The 17,944-nt window shown below is 37.4% G+C and overlaps 1 protein-coding gene across 1 annotated transcript in view; it reads left to right on the top strand.

The window, feature by feature from the left end:
* Nucleotides 1-17,944, top strand: part of EML5 (echinoderm microtubule associated protein like 5) — a 102,717-nt gene that overhangs the window by 22,162 nt on the left and 62,611 nt on the right. The window contains exons 8-15 of the mRNA XM_014543665.1: nucleotides 2,818-2,955; nucleotides 4,261-4,517; nucleotides 6,233-6,445; nucleotides 9,876-10,043; nucleotides 11,146-11,252; nucleotides 11,733-11,851; nucleotides 13,098-13,284; nucleotides 15,633-15,738. Of these exons, the coding sequence (XP_014399151.1) occupies nucleotides 2,818-2,955; nucleotides 4,261-4,517; nucleotides 6,233-6,445; nucleotides 9,876-10,043; nucleotides 11,146-11,252; nucleotides 11,733-11,851; nucleotides 13,098-13,284; nucleotides 15,633-15,738 (1,295 nt within the window). The remainder of the gene's footprint in view (nucleotides 1-2,817; nucleotides 2,956-4,260; nucleotides 4,518-6,232; nucleotides 6,446-9,875; nucleotides 10,044-11,145; nucleotides 11,253-11,732; nucleotides 11,852-13,097; nucleotides 13,285-15,632; nucleotides 15,739-17,944) is intronic.

Raw genomic sequence — 17,944 nt, 5'->3', positions numbered from 1 at the left:
ATCGATCTGTTTCCTCCTGTAGGCAGATGGACCCACAACTTGGGTATGTGCCCTATCTGGGAATCAAACCCGGGTCCTTTTGGTGTACCAGTACTTGCTCCAACTAACTGAGCCACATGTGCCAGGGTGGGAAGAGCTCTGTTTTATAACAGCTCCCACAACTTCTCCTTTATAAATGAGTTTCCTCTCCTTTGTTTCTCTGGACTGTGTGTGGTTCACCATTAGACAACATGTTCCAGTTACAATTCTTCTTTGTAGTCAAATAAACCCATTTTACTGGAGAAACACCTGGCTGTTTTCACAGGCTTTATAAACTAGTCTGAGGCATATCCCCCCATATTTTTACCACCATTTGATTCCACTTTATGTGGTGTCAGATTAGTGCTTTCTCACTAATGCCTTTAAAAATATTCTAGCCTACAGTTGTTCCACACAGACTGTTCATAGAAGCTATTTGTTCATCACTGCAAACTTGGCATTGGCACCTCAAATAAACAACTGAGTAGTATCCATAACATCTGTGGATTTATCAAAATTCAAGGAAAACCAACCACTTAAAATTATTTTCCTTGTTTCTTAATTAGTTGTTGGTGTTGTTCCCAACACTCTCATCATCTCCTTGAGCAAACTGTTCTCACCAAAAAGCTAATAGTCTTTTATTTTTTCTCTACAGACACATTTCTTCAGCTGCTGCCATTCAAAATAATTTAGTTAATCCTTTACTAATAAACAGTTTTCTTTGCTTGCCTAACAAATGAGCCACTCAGAAACTTACTTTTGTGGAAACCTCATTTTAATTTTAAAGAAATTCTGCTGCAATGAGATATTTTGTTTTAAATTTTCTGACCATTGGTTTCCTGTGAGTTGAACATATTGTGATGAGCGCTTAGTCTGAAAATAACACATATTTGTATTCTTTTTAAAAAGCTATTGTGTCATTGCAAAATAAACATAATGCTTTACTAATTCAGTAACAGTATAATTTGTAATTAGCTTTAAAAATGTGCCTTAAAAATGCAGTACTCGAAGTTTACTTTTCTGTGTTTTGTTTTGTTTTCTTGTTCTGACATGGATGGGTATGTACTAGAAATTAAACATAATATATTGTCACCATATGATAATACAGGTGGCACTCAAAATTCTATCAAATTATAACTGTGTCAATTTAGTGCGCTGAAGGAGCGTGCAAAGTGATAGGTCACACACTGTCGGCCGTCTCTTTTGCAGAGGGTGACTCAGCACTGCCTCCGTAGTGTGAAAGCAGCCATAGACAATATGTAAACAAACAAATGTGGCTGTTTCCATCAAACTTGGTTTACGGATTTGATTTCGACTTGAATTTCATATGATTTTCTCATGTCTCAAAATGTTATTCTGTTCATTTTTTTCAACCATTTAAACATGTAAAGAAAACTTCTTAGTTTGCAGACTGTACAAAAACAGGCAGTGGGCCCCCTTTGACCCACCAGCTCTGGTTTGCTGATCCCTGTGGTAGAACATAGAAGGTCTTCAGTAATTATCACATGTCTATCATGAGATATTAATATTAAAACTTTGAAGTTTTTCCTTTCAAATCAGGAAGACAATGATTTCCACTCTCACCATTATATTCAGCTGTAGAGTAAAAGTCTTTGTCAGCACAGTAGGGCCAAATATATATGTATGATATAATATTTATGTGTTTATGTATAGGGTGATATAGATATTTGGATTGTAAGAGAAGAAACAACTCTCGTTTGTAGGTATTATGATTGTATATGTAGAAAATTGAAAGGAAGATAGAAATTATTGGAATTAAAAAGAATTTAGCAAATTTCCCTGGATATATAAAAATATACAGAATCATTTTTCCTATAAGACAGCAACACACAAAATAGTTTTTTTTAAATATATTTTATTGATTTATTTACAGAAGTTTTTTTTAAATATATTTTATTGATTTTTTTACAGAGAGGAAGGGAGAGGGATAGAGAGTTAGAAACATCAATGAGAGAGAAACATCAATCAGCTGCCTCCTACACACCCCCAACTGGGGATATGCCCGCAACCAAGGTACATGCCCTTGACCGGAATCGAACCTGGGACCCTTCAGTCCGCAGGCTGACGCTCCATCCACTGAGCCAAACCAGCCAGGGCCAAAATAGTTTTTTTAAATGATGCTGCTAGAAAAACATTTAAGAATCTACTTAGTTTTACTGATCTTTTCCTAACCTTTTGGGGTAGATGCCTGTTCATTAAGTTGTTGCCTTTGTTTTTATAATATCTGCAAAGTTCCTCCTAAGTACTGTGTCAGCTGTATCTCATAAGTTTTGGTATAAAACAGGTTTATAATAACTTACTTCAAAAGAGTAACTACTTTTCATTAGGATTTTGTCTTTGTCCTTTAGGTTATTTGGAAGTATAATTCTTAATTTTCAAACAATGGGTATTTTCTTTTTATATTTTTGTTGTAGATTTTTAACATTAGAGTCTGGAATAGACTCAGTTTGCATAGTCTTAATTTGAAAGACTATATACAAAGTATATGCCCTGTACCACTATATTATATCTAGATCTCCCCTTTGATCAGGGTAGAAATCATCTATTTAAAAAATTAATGTCATTACATTGTTTTAAAATAAAAGATTCTATCCCCTCTTGTAATTTTAAGCATAAACAGTATTTCTGTTTTCACGGATAAGAATTCCGTGAAGTATACAGTTAAAATCTAGATTTATCTTAAAATGAGATTATTATTTTAACCAAAATGTTTTCATAGAGTCTATTTTTTAAGCATACACCAGTTAACTATTCTTATATTTTAATTAAATGTTACAGGATATGGAGCCTAGTAGATCATGCATTAATAGCAAGGTGTAATATGGAAGAACCAATTCGTTGTGCAGCTGTAAATGTAGATGGAATCCATCTTGCCCTTGGAATGAAGGATGGCTCATTCACTGTACTTAGAGTAAGGTATGGTATTAGGGGAGAAACAGAAGCAGATAGTAATTTTCTAATACTTACTGTTTTACCATTTCCTTTTTAATTAACGTATACTTCCGGTATTAGTTTCATTAAATATAAAAATATATTTATAAAATGCTTTGTCAGAAAATTAAGTTAACTCAGAAACCTTGGTTTGGGGGTTAAGAATGCTTAATAGATTAATGGCTAAAATTTGAACTCTAAATTTGGGTCCTGACTTTTAATTCCTTGGTAGTAGTGATTTTCAGTAATGCTCCTCTGTCATTGAAGGGGGTGGGATGGACATTGAGCCTTTAAAAATGGCTGAATGGCTTTGTTGTTTGAAAAAAGTTCCTTCTGTTTTTCCTTTGTTTGGGTCTACTTTGAAGAATTTGTTACAGCAATTAACATCTAGTGTTGAATTATAGATAGGTATAGATAAGTATTTATGAAATCTTTTTATTGAATTTATTGGGGTGACACTGATTAACAAAATTATATGGGCTTCAGGTGCACAATTCTATTTCACATCACGTCTCTGTACACGTCTCTGTCCATCATCATTTATCCCCTTCTTTCCTCCCCCACCTCCCCTCCGGCATTCACCACACTGTTGTCTTGGTGAGGACCATCCACCCAGTTGCCCAATCCAGAAACCATTAATTCATTTCTTCCTTTTGCCTCCCTGGTTTGGTGCAATGGTATTTCAGCTGGTCTCCTTACCTCCTGTTTTACTTATCTCAAAACCTTTTTCACCCTACAGCTATAGTGATGCCTAACACATTTGTTTGCATCCCTCCTCTTTCTGAAGTATGATAAAAGCTTTGGACTGTCCTTAGGATAAAATTCATAATCCGTAGTTAACATAGACTGAAATGCCCATCTCTCCAGCCTATTTCTTTCTACCTCAATCTCTTTCTTTGAACACGTATAAAATATCTTTTACTTTTTCAGACACATCCTGTTCTCTCGTACTTTTGAGTTTGTAGAGATGCTGACTCCTCTTTCAACATAAAATTTTGCGACTTTATTTCCTTTATTGTATGGCTCCATAAAGTTAATCTGAATCTCTAAACTGCTTGAAGTAATTCAGGAAATGAAATTTAGCATTTTTCACCTGTTTCCAACTATATTGTACTTATATATTTCTGTTCAGCAAAATAATTATTCCTTAATACTACTTGTCTCATTTACATTTATTTTATTGGTTATGAATACTTGATACAGCCTCACAGTCATTTTACACACATTTGGAAACTGAACTAATTCTGTAGTGACTTTTTTCATATGGTTTAATGTTTTTTTTCTTTACAGAGATATGACGGAAGTTGTACATATTAAAGATAGGAAAGAGGCAATTCATGAGTTAAAATATTCACCAGATGGAACTTACCTTGCTGTTGGATGCAACGACAGCTCAGTTGATATTTATGGAGTTTCTCAGCGTTACAAAAAAATGGGGGAATGTGTGGGATCACTTAGTTTCATCACTCATCTGGACTGGTCCTCAGACAGTAGATACTTGCAGACTAATGATGGAAATGGTAAAAGACTTTTTTATAGGATGCCAGGTAAAAATTTCTAATACATTATTCATAAATTATAGATTTTTAGTGCCTGTAAATTATTCTAGGATTTCACTAGAAACAGAGTTCAGTTACATTTGACTATAAGAAATCAGTGAAGACCTGAGTTAATATTTTGGGCATTATGATCTTTTCCATAAGGCTGCCCTAATTAATTGAAGTCTTTCTGGTTCTTAATTAAAGCTTTATTGCTTAGAGCAGTGGTTCTCAACCTTCCTAATGCCGCAACCCTTTAATACAGTTCCTCATGTTGTGGTAACCCCCAATTTCTTTCTTTTTTTTTTATTAGTTAAGATATTACAAAGAGTTAATACAAATGTGTCCTCATCCCCCCCATTAACCCCCAATTTCATTGTTACAAATTGAACATAATTAAAGCATAGTGATTAATCACAAAAACAATGTGTAATTATATATGTGTTTTCCGATGGTCTTAGGCGACCCCTGTGAAAGGGTCGTTCGACCCCCAAAGGGGTCGTGACCCACAGGTTGAGAACCGCTGGCTTAGAGGATCTAGAACAAGCAGGTCAAACTAGTGGCCCATGGGCCACATACCTCGTTTATTTGGCCCATGTTAGCTCTGTGTTTGACATGCTTGATCTAGAACCTTTGTTGAATTCCATACCATGTGTATTGTACCAGTATATGGTAAAGTCCTTGTGTGTATTAGGAAGTCAAAAATGCAATTTTTATTGTGGAACTTCTATATAATTGCTACAAATGTCTAACCTTAAGTTGTTTGGGTATTTGTGGTTGCCAATATTAATAAGCTAATAAATTAAATTTGAAAAAGTTTTCATCAAAGATTTAAAAAGAGATTTAAAACGGAGCAAAATATTCTTAGTACTTTATTTAGTATGATAGTGAATTAGTCACTTTTGCAATAATTAATTTGATACAACTACATAATTAAGTTAATGCATCTCAGTAGTGTTTACTAACAATCTGTATGTAATGAACATTGAATCAATCCTAAAGTCCTGCTACCGAATGTAAATGTATTACTTCCCACTCGTCTTTCCTTCCCAGTCCTTTTCAAAAGTTCTCTTTTTCTCAACCATGTACCTTCTTAGGTTTCTTTTTGAATACTTGATTTGTCACTTTCTTAGAGCTTTTGCTTTTTCTTCTAACTTACCCTGTTGTGACTAATCTATAGCATGACTTTAATAGGGTTCAGTTTTATTCTTCACATGGTGAACCTTCTAAGCTACATCCAGTTAAATCTGTGTGTGTCTCTGAATCAGTATAATTTTGGCTTTTTAAAAATTTCTAGCATTTTATTCTCTCCTCTTCTTACCATATTTACAAACCTGTTCATGGGTTCTATTTTTAAGTGGAGTGGGAGGCTATTTAATTTTTTTTTTAATTCCTCAACCACAGACATGTGGGGTTTTTTTTTAAGTGATTTTTTTTTTCCCAGAGAGAGGAAGGGAGAAAGAAAAAGGGAGAGATATTAATGTGAGCAAGAAACATCAGTTGGTTGCCTCCTGTATGCCCCCTGACCAGGGATCAAATCCGAAACCTAGGTATGTGCCCTGACCACCTTTTGGTGTACAGGACCGCACTCCAACCAAGTGAGCCACCTAGCCAGGGTGGGAAGCTATTAAAAGTTTTGGAGTTTACCATGATATCAGTACAATTTATGCTTTAGTAAAAATCAAATGAAATAACTTACTAAATTAAGACTGATTTCTTTTTAGGAGGTAAAGAAGTGACAAATAAAGATGAAACAAAAGGTGTTCACTGGGCTTCATGGACATGTGTTTCAGGCCTTGAAGTAAATGGAATTTGGCCCAAGTATTCAGATATTAATGATATAAATTCAGTAGATGGAAACTATATTGGACAAGTTTTAGTTACAGCTGATGACTATGGAATTGTAAAATTATTTCGATATCCTTGTTTAAGAAAAGGTAATTTTTCTTTCAAAGTACTATTTTATAGGACTTTTAAGTTCTTGCAAAAAAGTTAGTCTTGAGATAAATAGAGGGTTTATATTTTTGAAAATATGTGCATTGATAATTTGGTGAAGTTGCATTAAAATGGACAAAATTAGCTGCTTTTTTATTTTGTTAATTAAAAATTATTGCCATGTTAACTTTTTTTCACATGATGTTTTTATTAGAAAATTATTTTTGAATTCATATATTATGAATGGACTAATACTTTATCTCTTTCTTTTTAAGAATCATTTTTCTTCCCACTTCCAGAATTGCTTCATATTGTCAGACTGTACACTGATGTTTATTCTTTTCTTATGGTTTATTATCTTTATTTATGCAACTCGTTGAACATATATCTTTTAGGTGACATTTTCTTATGTCTTTTTCTCAAGAATTCTGATGAAGTAGTGAACTGTACAAGTTCATGTCATAGTTTGGAATCTATTCGTTTGTTGGTTGGTCTCACATGCGAGTGTGTTTTCCTTTGAATCCTTAATATATGTTGTTTGCCATTTGTTTACTTTCTATAGTCATGGGGAAAAAATAAGGGTTATTTTCTCTTTTTTTACTTTGAAGGCAGTGATTTATTCATTTATTGAGTCATTTAAAATTTTTTTCAATTATAGTCCTTGCTGGTGTTGGCCAGTGGGTAGAGTGGCGGCCCACGCACCACAGGGTCACAGATTCAGTTTTCTGGTCAAGGGCACATGCCTGGGTTGCAGCAGTGATGTGTCTCTTTCACATTGATCTTTCTCTCCCTCTTTCTCTCTCTCTGTCCCCCTCCCTCCCTTCTTTCCACTCTCTAAAAATCGATGGGAAAAAATATTCTCAGGTGAGCATTAACAAAAATATTTTTCAATTCTAGTTTACATTTAATATTGTTTGTATTAGTTTCAGGTGTACAGCATAGTGGTTAGAGTCTAACTGTTAGACAGTCATATACTTTACAAAGTAGTCCCCCCCGGTACTTCAAGTACCCACCTGGCACTGTACGTAGTAATTGCAATATTGACTATTCCCTATGCTGTACTTTACATCCCTGTGACTGTTTTGTGACTACCGATTTGCACTTAATCCGTTCACCTTTTTTACCCAGTCCCTCAACCCCCTTCCCCTCTGTCAACCGTCAGTCTGATCTCAGTATCTATGAGTCTGTTCCTGTTTCATTACTTTATTTTGCTCTTTAGATGTAAGGGGTTATTTTTATATATCATCTCTTTTTCTTGGGTATCTTCTAAAATGATGATATTAATCATTTTTTTCATAGTCCTGGGGAATAAATGAAATTCTGTATTTGTCATTTATTTCATGCCTTGTTCCATAAAGTATTTGAGTCAGCTTATAACAGGCCCATAAGTACTAAAATAATTGTATGAATAAGATATTAGTACCAGAGCAAATACCATAGTATTAAAACCAGATAAAAAAAATACAGTAGGCCCCCAGCTGGATTGCTCACTTAGTTTGGCCGTCATCTTGATGAACCAAGATTGCAGGTTTGATTCCCCAGTCAGGGCATATACTAGAATCAATGAACGCGTAAATAAGTGGAACAACGAATCAGTGTTTCTCTCTCCCATCAGTAAAAAAGAAATAAAGGAAACAATAGTAGTTAAATATCAAAATGAAATGTGAGCTTCCTGGAAACCAACTTGCTACTCAGGGAAAGCAAAATTTTTAGAGGTTTGAATTTACAAAGAGCTCTCTCCTGTTGTATGGGGCTTTATATTAGGTGCAGTGAGTGTATTTCTAGAGCATTACCATCTATAGCAGATGCAGTAATAATTTTAATCTGGTTGTTAAAAGCTTTGGGCAAATGTTAAATGCAGTTTTAGTAAAAGGTGATTATGGGAACAGCTGAAGTCATTTTATTCAAATATGCAGTCCATTGATTCCAACATAAGGGCCCAGTTTTCCTCAAAGCCTAGGGTGATTATTTCTGTGGTGCCTCTAAAGTGGTGAGTTCCAGGTGCTGCCAGCTATGCCATGTTGTTGATCCCTGCCTATGAGGTGTTCGCTTCCTAGATGCATGTGAAAGTGCATCCATAAGTAATGCAGGCCTTCTGTAACTTAACATAAAACTTTTAAAATGTTATCAAAATGAAGCCAAACCTTATATATCCAGTGTGCTTTATTTATTTATTTGTTTGTTTGTTTGTTTAATGTTTTTTTTTAAAATGTTATCAAAATGAAGCCAAACCTTATATACCCGGTGTGCTTTATTGATTGATTGATTGATTGATTGTTTTTGTTTCATAGAGGAAGGGAGAGGGAGAGAGAAATAGAAACATCAATGATGAGAGAGAATCATTGATTGGCTGCTTCCTGCATGCCCCCTACTAGGGATCGAGCCCACAACCCAGGCATGTGCCCTTGACTGGAATCGAACCAGGGACCCTTCAGTCCACAGGCCGATGCTCTATCCACTGGGCCAAACCGGCTGGGCTGCCCAGTGTGCTTTAACAGGATTGTGTATATGTTGCCAAATACCAGATTTATTTAAGCAGGATATGGAGAATGTATTCTAAACTTAGATCCACAGAAATGGTTTCCATTACACATTTTTAAAAAGCTCACCGCAAAGTAAAACAATTCCATTACACTTGACAGAGTCTGGTGCATACCACCTTAACCAGATGATATCACCTGGCATCATTAGTGATAGCACGGAGCCCCTTGAAGTGATATATCCAGAAGGACCCAACACTGCCTATGCCAAAAATGGCATCTGAATCTAATCATGAAGAAACACCAGGCAAACTCATATTGAAGGATAGTATACAAAACGTAGAGATTTAAACATGACCATAAAGGACAGTTGTTGGGACAACCACTGGGCATATTTTATTTTGATTAATGTGGCATATTACATTGATTAGTTTTTGTATGTTGAATCAACCAGTGCTTTCCTGGCATAAATCCCATTTGGTCATGTTGTGTAATCCTTTTTATATGTTGCTTATTAGGTTTGCTAGTATTTTGTTGATGACTGAAGTTTTAAAAGGATCCTGTGGCTGCTGGGGCTGAGAGTGGTGGGGGGTGGAGTAGACTGGTTTCAATGTCACTTAAGACCAAAGGCCTCAATGCAAAACATTCAAATATGTTAATATGAAATCAATTGATCTTGTGGCTTGCAGGCTTTTTTCAAAGCAGTAAGATCATGCCTCCCAGCCCTGTGGTTCCTATTAAATTATATTGTGAATCAGTAGAACAAAGATTTACATCCCTTGATGTAGACTCATATTTGTTTATCCAACAAATTTTGAATTAACATTTTCCTTTTATCATAATTAAGATAATGGAAGAAGGATGCATTGGTTCAGGTATAGAAATTATTTTTTGAGGTGGTTTTTTGTGTTGGCATTTGTTTATCAATTGAAAGGTATATTTTTTGTTATAGGGGCCAAGTTTAGAAAATATATTGGCCATTCGGCTCACGTAACTAATGTCAGATGGTCACATGATCATCAGTGGGTTATTTCTATCGGTGGAGCAGATCACGCCGTCTTTCAGTGGAGATTTATTCCTGAAAGAAAACTAAAAGATGCTCTTCACATAGCACCCCAAGGTGAGTAGCAGTACTCACTGCCTGACAATTTCTCTGTCAAATAACTCTTCAGTAATCCCCAAATAACATTTTACTGTTGAAATGTAATCTAGCCTTATGGTATAGTGTATTACTGGAAATTTTAAATTAGACTGTCAGGTCTATATTCTCAGAACCCCCGGAACCGCTGCAAACCTCGGAGGGAAAGCTGCCTTCCAACTGATGCCAGACACTCCCGCTTCTCCCGTTTGGGTCCGAGTCCCCAGCGATTCGCCCGTATCTGGAGCTCAGAGTCTGAGACTCCCCCCTGACCGAAAACGACAACCGCGCTCTCAGCCACCAGCCCGCTTTGCGCGCGCACCTCCGCACCTGAGTTTTTTCCACACTGCGCCTCCTCTGAGCCTCGGTGTGCTGTTATTTTTCCTTCTAGTTGAAGAGTCTCTCCTCAGCCAGCCTTCCTGTGGTTCTGGGTGATGTCCGTTCCGTCTTTTAGTTGTATTTTTGAAGTGGTTGTTTGCGGCAGCAGTCTCCGGTGTTTACCTATGCCGCCATCTTGATCTTCCTCTATTACTGGAAATTTTAAATTAGACTGTCAGGTCTATATGCTTAAAGTCAGATTTCACAGAGCCTGGAATACAAAGTAGATTTAGTTGCATTTTAATCTATGAAATGATGGATGAAGAGAGTTACATTGGCAGAACAAACATTTAATGTATCCTATGGGAGATGGGTATCTAGGTTCTGTATATAGTTTTTTTTTTCCCCAAAGAAAAGTTATTTAATGTCGATTCATCTGTTAATCATAGTATTTTCTAGCTAATTATAGATTAGATTATTTTCATGTTAATTATAGATTGTATTCACTTATATTTGCACAGACATTTAAATTTGATGTAGCAGTCATTGGGGAGAGTGCGGGTACTTAAAGGAGCTATTGAGTTTGCAGTGAGTAGGGAGGAAAGTAGCCTGTAGTACAGTTTACTGACATCTGTGTCACTTGAATGGGTAATTTCATCTGAGTGTTTATGGCTTGTCAGCACAGTCAGCTCTTAATCATTAATTTTACAGTGCTGCTTTGAAAATGGATCTTTCTTAAGTAATGTTTCATTTCTTAAAATTACAGAAAGTCTTGCTGACTCTAATAGTGATGAATCAGATTCAGATCTGTCTGATGTTCCAGAACTGGATTCTGAAATTGAACAAGAGACACAGCTCACTTACCGTCGGCAGGTAATTGTACCCTGAAAAAGTCTAGTTTCTTTTTCCTCTTAACTCCCTGTTGATTACTCATCTATTATCTTTTGTGGTTTTTAATTTTCCAAGAAATATGTGGCCATTTGTTTTCCCTCTTTAGAAGTTAAACTTTTGTGAAGTGTTCTTTGATAGTAAGTGCTTGATAGATTAAGTGTGCCTGTATTTTATTTACCTATAGCTTTTTTGTCACAGTACACTTCTATTTATTCCCTTTAAAATATTCTCTTAAGAAGTACAAAAAAATCATGGAACATTAAATATGCACTTGTCAGTGTTACATAGAAAATATAAATTAGTTCTTCCCAAGGAAGTAAGTTTCATAAAGTACCTTCCTATTTAAGACAGTTGTTAAAACTTTAGTAATCAGTAGTAAACACAATGTCTGAAAGTTACATTAGGAATCTGTGAAAACCTTTGTTAATATATATTCTAAAAACATTTCTACATTATTTAAAGGTTTACAAAGAAGATCTACCTCAGCTTAAAGAACAATACAAAGAGAAACAAAAAAGTGGCACTTCTAAAAGAAGAGAGCGGGCTCCAGGAAATAGTATTCGATTACACTTTGTTCATGGGTATAAAACAACAGTTTTTCATTTATGTGTTTGAATTTGGGCTTACATTTATTAGCTGTGTGACTTTGAGCAAGTCACACAACCTCTTAGTGCCTCTGTTTCCCCATCTGTAAATGGAAATAACAGTATCTACTTTATAGTGTTCTGATGACGAGTAATAAGTAAATAGTTATGACTTAGAAGTTGTCTGGTACATAATAAGCACTGTGTAAGTGTCTATTAAATAAAAAATTAATTTGTTTTATGAAAGCTTTATATTTATAGAAATGGATCCCTTGTCTTTAAACAAATGAGTAGTAAAATGTAAGAGAGTATCATCACCTCTACATATGTCTGATTTGGAATGATATTGTGGATTCAATTGGCCTGAGCATTTTGGCCTTCAAATTTTAATTTCGATAAAATACTGTTTCTGGGTTGCCTGAGGACGTTTGGCAGTACAGGTCTCACCTTTCATCCTGGAACAACAGATTCTCCAATCCAACTCTTTTCTTTCTCCTCACCCAGTGATAGTGCTTTCAAGAATTTCAAAAAGGATTTATTTAGCAAAAGTATTTTTTCTCTCATGGTAATAGGCAGTATTGCCATGCAGTTATATTTTATGAATTGATTTTCTTTGAAGTGCAAAGAAAGGTTGCTATAAATGGAACTGTAATAACCATTTTAAGAAGATTTGACTACTTTTTTCCAGATGAGTATAATATCTTAAAATTACTTAAATTTATTTTTGGAATATATATTGTATTCTCATAGTTCAACAATGTGTCCTCCCCCGCGCCCCCCCCCCCCCCCCCCCCCCCCCCCCTTTTCCTCCCCCTCTCCAGTCATCATTTCCTTGCACCAAGAACAACCACTGTTACTTAGTTCCAGAAATATTTATGCATGTACAGATAATATACAAATATATATTCTTTTCTGTACCCTTTCACTTATAAAAAGCACCTATTTTTGTTTTATGATATACAAATTTAGTACTATACTTAAATGCAAATAGTAGTGTACTATATACATTTACCTCCACCTTGAGTTTTTTTAAATTCAGTAGTGTAGCTTGGATTTAGCTATTTGTAATTAGAGCAATTCATAAAAGTTTATGGGACCTGAGATTTTGTATTTTGTTTTAATGGCTTAGTATCTTATAAAATTAGAAATTGAATGACCCAAAAGGTATACCTACTTTTCCTTTATATAGTCCATATTTATCAGATAAAGGCCAAAGTTCATGTTATATGTTTTCTATGTTTAGTTACAGAGGTTATGACTGTCGAAGTAATCTGTTTTATACTCAAATTGGTGAAATTGTGTACCATGTGGCAGCAGTGGGTGTCATTTATAATCGACAACAGAACACACAGCGCTTTTACCTGGGTCATGATGATGATATTCTCTGCCTGGCTATCCATCCTGTGAAAGACTATGTGGCAACAGGCCAGGTAGGTCCTTTTGAAAAACTGTTAACACAGGTCAGATAGGTTAGACCAGGGGTCCTCAGACTTTTTAAACAGGGGGCCAGTTCACTGTCCCTCAGACTCTTGGAGGGCCGGACTATAGTTAAAAAAAAAAACTATGAACAAATTCCTGTGTACACTGCACATATCTTATTTTGAAGTAAAAAAACAAAACGGGAACAAATACAATATTTGTATTTGCATGTGGCCCGCGGGCTGTAGTTTGAGGACCCCTGGGTTAGACCTTCGTTTGGCTTTAAAGTTAGGTAAATCCACTTTTTAAAAATCTATCTTTTGTATTCTAGGAAATAAAAAGTAAAGAATTACGGCCCTAGCCGGTTTGGTTCAGTGGTTAGAGCGTTGGCCCGTGGACTGAAGGGTTGCGGGCTCGATTCTGGTCAACCAGTTGATGTATCTCTCTCACATTGATGTTTCTCTCTGTCTCTCCCTATCCCTTCCACTCTCTCTGGAAAACAATGGGAAAAAAATCTTCAGGTGAAGATTGAGAACAACAACAAAAAAATAGTGAAGAATTCTTTAGAATGGGATTTTATTTTCATATTACAAATAAAATCTACCCTAACTTTTCCCCTACAGTTTTCCTTAGAGGTTTAGTTACTGTTATTTTAATTTGCATTTGGAACTAAAGAGCTCTGGCTTATCTTCTTTCTGTGAGGATATTTTTAAAAATTTGTGAGTAAAAATTACAGAAAACATAAAGACTAGAAATACAGTTTATTTAGGTTATCTAAAATACGATAATAAGTTACCTAACAAATGTTCTATGACAGACAGGATCAGTATGCTTTTGTTTTACAACCATGATAGGCACCTCTTCAAGTTTACAAAGTACAAAGCAGGAATATTGAAATAAAAAGCACTAAGATAACTCTTAACTGATACCTCTCTATATAGACATTCTTAGAGAAGGATGAAAAGGGGTAATGTTTATAGATTCTTACTGTATGTCAGAACTTTACTAGTTTCTTAAAGTATATTTATTTTATTCTCAGCTCAAGGAGAGTGAAACCACTTTCTCCAGTGTACAAATGCATTTTAGGATTAAAGAAATGAAATAATTTTCAAAACTAATAAGTAGTAAAGCCCTTATTCTGTCCAGCTTTAAACACTGTGTAAATATACTTCCTAGGATATAATTTGGGTGGGGGACTGGGCAACTGGCATCATCCTATATGGCTCCTCATAGACAACGGACTGAAGCCCTGGCCGATCGAGGTTAGCATGTGGCCATCTCTCACCTCCAGGATCACATCCTTAAGTATAACCAGATTAACAACACCCTCAACGTTGTGGTCCCTAATGGTGAAACTCCAAACTTTAAGTAGAGCAAGTCCCCCCAAAAGGAAGTTCTTGGCAATTATGAAATTCTGTACGATGAAAGCTGACGCAGGGCGACAGGGCTGACCGAGAGAGAAGTCGTTTGGGCCAGTCGCTAGGGCCCAAAGGGGACAAGTAGAGAGACTGGGGGAGAACTGTTCTCTCACCCAGGAAGTGACCACCAGTGAGGGCAAGACTCCAGCTGGACCCACCACTCACTGCACTGGGCCCTCACTGAAGACCTGTTTTGAAATTTCCTTTTTCTAGTTTCTTTTCCTTTCCTAAGCTCGGTAAATAAATAAAGGCACTTCTTTGGAGCGGGGAGGGGATTGATAGTTCTCCTGTGCTTTAGCAAACGTCATAAACCAAATTAAAAGGTAGGTGATAGAGTGCTGCAGTGAAATTGTTTATGCAGAGCCTTGTGTACCTGCTTGGTGCTTTAACCCCTCTGATCCCTGCTTACAGCATTGTACGAGGCTCGAAGTGCTTGCTTCTCTTTTATTCAAGACCTGCAAGGCCCAAGTCAAGTATCATCTCTTCCATGATTTTCTTCCCAACATTTTCACCTTCATTAACCATATATTACCAGATGTTCTTATTTAACTGAAAATATCTTCTTGTCCCACAGTGTGAAAATACCTTGTTGCACACAGTTGAGTGTGCAAACTTTACCTTAATATCTTAGTGCTAACTATATCTCCCATAGGAACACTGCCAATAGTAGGTGCCCGGTCACACTATCTTTATTGGTGAAGCATAAGATAAGATTTAGGAGTCACATAGTCCTAGGATATTGCTAGAAACACTGAGCCTAGCCTCATTAGCTCTTCAACAAACATCAGAAAAACAGTCACAGATACAGTCTAATTTATGTTTTTCGTTTGATAAATGTCAATAGCACACAAAAAATACTATAAAATCTGTTGTATTTCCTCTTAGAAAGATATGAAAATAAATAATTTGTATAAAATAACTTATAATTCTTTCTATTGTAGGTAGGTAGGGATCCCTCAATTCACATATGGGATACAGAGACCATTAAACCATTGTCTATATTAAAGGGCTACCACCAGTATGGTGTCTGTGCTGTTGATTTCTCAGGTAAGACCGTTTTCTATCCTAGTAAGAATGGTAAAAATGCAGAGACAATACACAGCATTTTAGTCTAAATCATTGTTTCTTAGACCTGCCAAATGTGCATATTCTTTTCCTGACCAATTAGGACCAATTAGTGTGAGTTTTCTGGCTATTTTGTAAATATAATTCAATGGGTATAATTTCTGATACCATCAGAAATATAAATATGTTTCTATTAAAATAAAAATGTTTGTGTAACGTCTAAAATTATCTCAATTACTACTAGCAGTATATAGCTCCCCCTTTGGGCAGACTGACCTCAGTGTCATAGCCACAGAGTAAACTTTGAAAATGTTTAGGGTGAAAGCTAAGAAAGAGGTGAGACCTGAAATATTTCTTTTATAACATTTCTATGAAGTGACAATTCCAAGCTGTCTTATCTAAATAATTTCAGATCATGTTAGGTCTGTTGTACATATAAAAGTTTAACAATTGTAGATAGCTCACAATACGAAAACAGATCTACAAGGAAAGCTAGGCTGTGGATCAGGAAATGGGGTGCCATTAATAGAGAATTTTAAATTAAGAAACAGTCAATTTGTGCTTTCTGCTGCTCTGACTAAAGTGATAATTGAATTATTCATAGTGGAGGCTTTTGGGGAAAAAGTATATACACATTCTGGGATCTGCTAAAATTCAAGAAATTCTATATAATAAAGAGGTAATATGCCTAAATTGACCATCACGACCTCGCACAAGATGGCTGCCCCCATGTGGCCACAAGATGGCAACCACAAGATGTCTGGCAGGGGAGGGCTGTTGTGGGCAGTCAGGCCAGCAGGGGAGGGCAGTTGTGGGGGACCAGGCCTGCAGGGGAGGGCAGTAGGGGGCGACTGGGCCAGCAGGGGAGGGCAGTAGGGGGCGACTGGGCCAGCAGGGGAGGGCAGTAGGGGGCGACTGGGCCAGCAGGGGAGGGCAGTAGGGGGCGACTGGGCCAGCAGGGGAGGGCAGTAGGGGGCGACTGGGCCAGCAGGGGAGGGCAGTAGGGGGCGACTGGGCCAGCAGGGGAGGGCAGTAGGGGGCGACTGGGCCAGCAGGGGAGGGCAGTAGGGGGCGACTGGGCCAGCAGGGGAGGGCAGTAGGGGGCGACTGGGCCAGCAGGGGAGGGCAGTTGGGGGCAACCAGGCTTGCAGGGCAGGGCAGTTGGAGGCGACTGGCCAGCAGGGGAGGGCAGTTAGGCATCAATCAGGCTGGCAGGGGAGTGGTTAGGGGTGATCAGGCAGGCAGGCAGGAGAGCGGTTGGGAGCCAGAAATCCTGGATTGTGAGAGGGACCCCAGATTGGAGAGGGTGCAGGCTGGGCTGAGGGACACCCCCCTCCAGTGCACAAATTTCGTGTACCGGGCCTCTAGTAAGAGAATAAATGGCAAACCAGGGAAGTCAACAGGAAAAATACCCCTGGTTGTGATATGAACTGATTGGGGTTTTCAAAACAATGGCAGAGCCATGGCCAGTGTTGCTCAGTTGGTTGAGCATAGTCCCGTGCACCTAAAGGTTGCCAGCTAGATTCCCAGTCAGGGCACATGCCCGGGTTGCAGGCTCAATCCCTGGTAGGGAACATGTAGGAGGAAGCCTGTCAATGTTTCTCTCTCTCTTCCTCTCTCTCTAAAATTCAATAAAAAAATAAATTTTTAAAAGTATGGCAGAGTGGCAAACATTTTCTTGCAGTTTGAGCCTTTATAACTTATAAACACATGCACACCTATCAGCTTGACTAACTTACCTCAGTCATTTGTCTAACACATTTATTGTTGCTTGATGATATAACGAAATAATTGGCCTTTACTAAAAATAGTCATATTAATGGCAATATGTGATTGTAAATACATCTTTTTCACTTGATTAACTTTTCATAATCACTATGAGTCTTTATATTACAACTAGAGGCCCGGTGCACAAATTCGTGCATTGGTGGGTTCCCTCCTGGCCGATCGGGGCCATCTCGCCCAGTTCCAATCAGGGCCAGCCGGAGGGAGGGACCGTAGGAGGTTGGCTGGCCACGGGAGGTCAGCTGTGGGAGCACATTGACCACCAGGGGGCAGCCCCTGCATTGAGCATCTGCCCCCCGGTGGTCAGTGCGCATCATAGCTGCTGTCTGGTCATCTGGTTATCCAGTTGTAATGGTCACTTGGGCTTTTATATATATAAACTAGAGGCCTGGTGCACGAAATT

Source organism: Myotis brandtii, unplaced genomic scaffold (assembly GCF_000412655.1).
Source record: "Myotis brandtii unplaced genomic scaffold, ASM41265v1 scaffold332, whole genome shotgun sequence".
Taxonomy (NCBI): Eukaryota; Metazoa; Chordata; class Mammalia; order Chiroptera; family Vespertilionidae; genus Myotis; species Myotis brandtii.
This window is presented reverse-complemented; position numbering and strand designations above follow the sequence as displayed.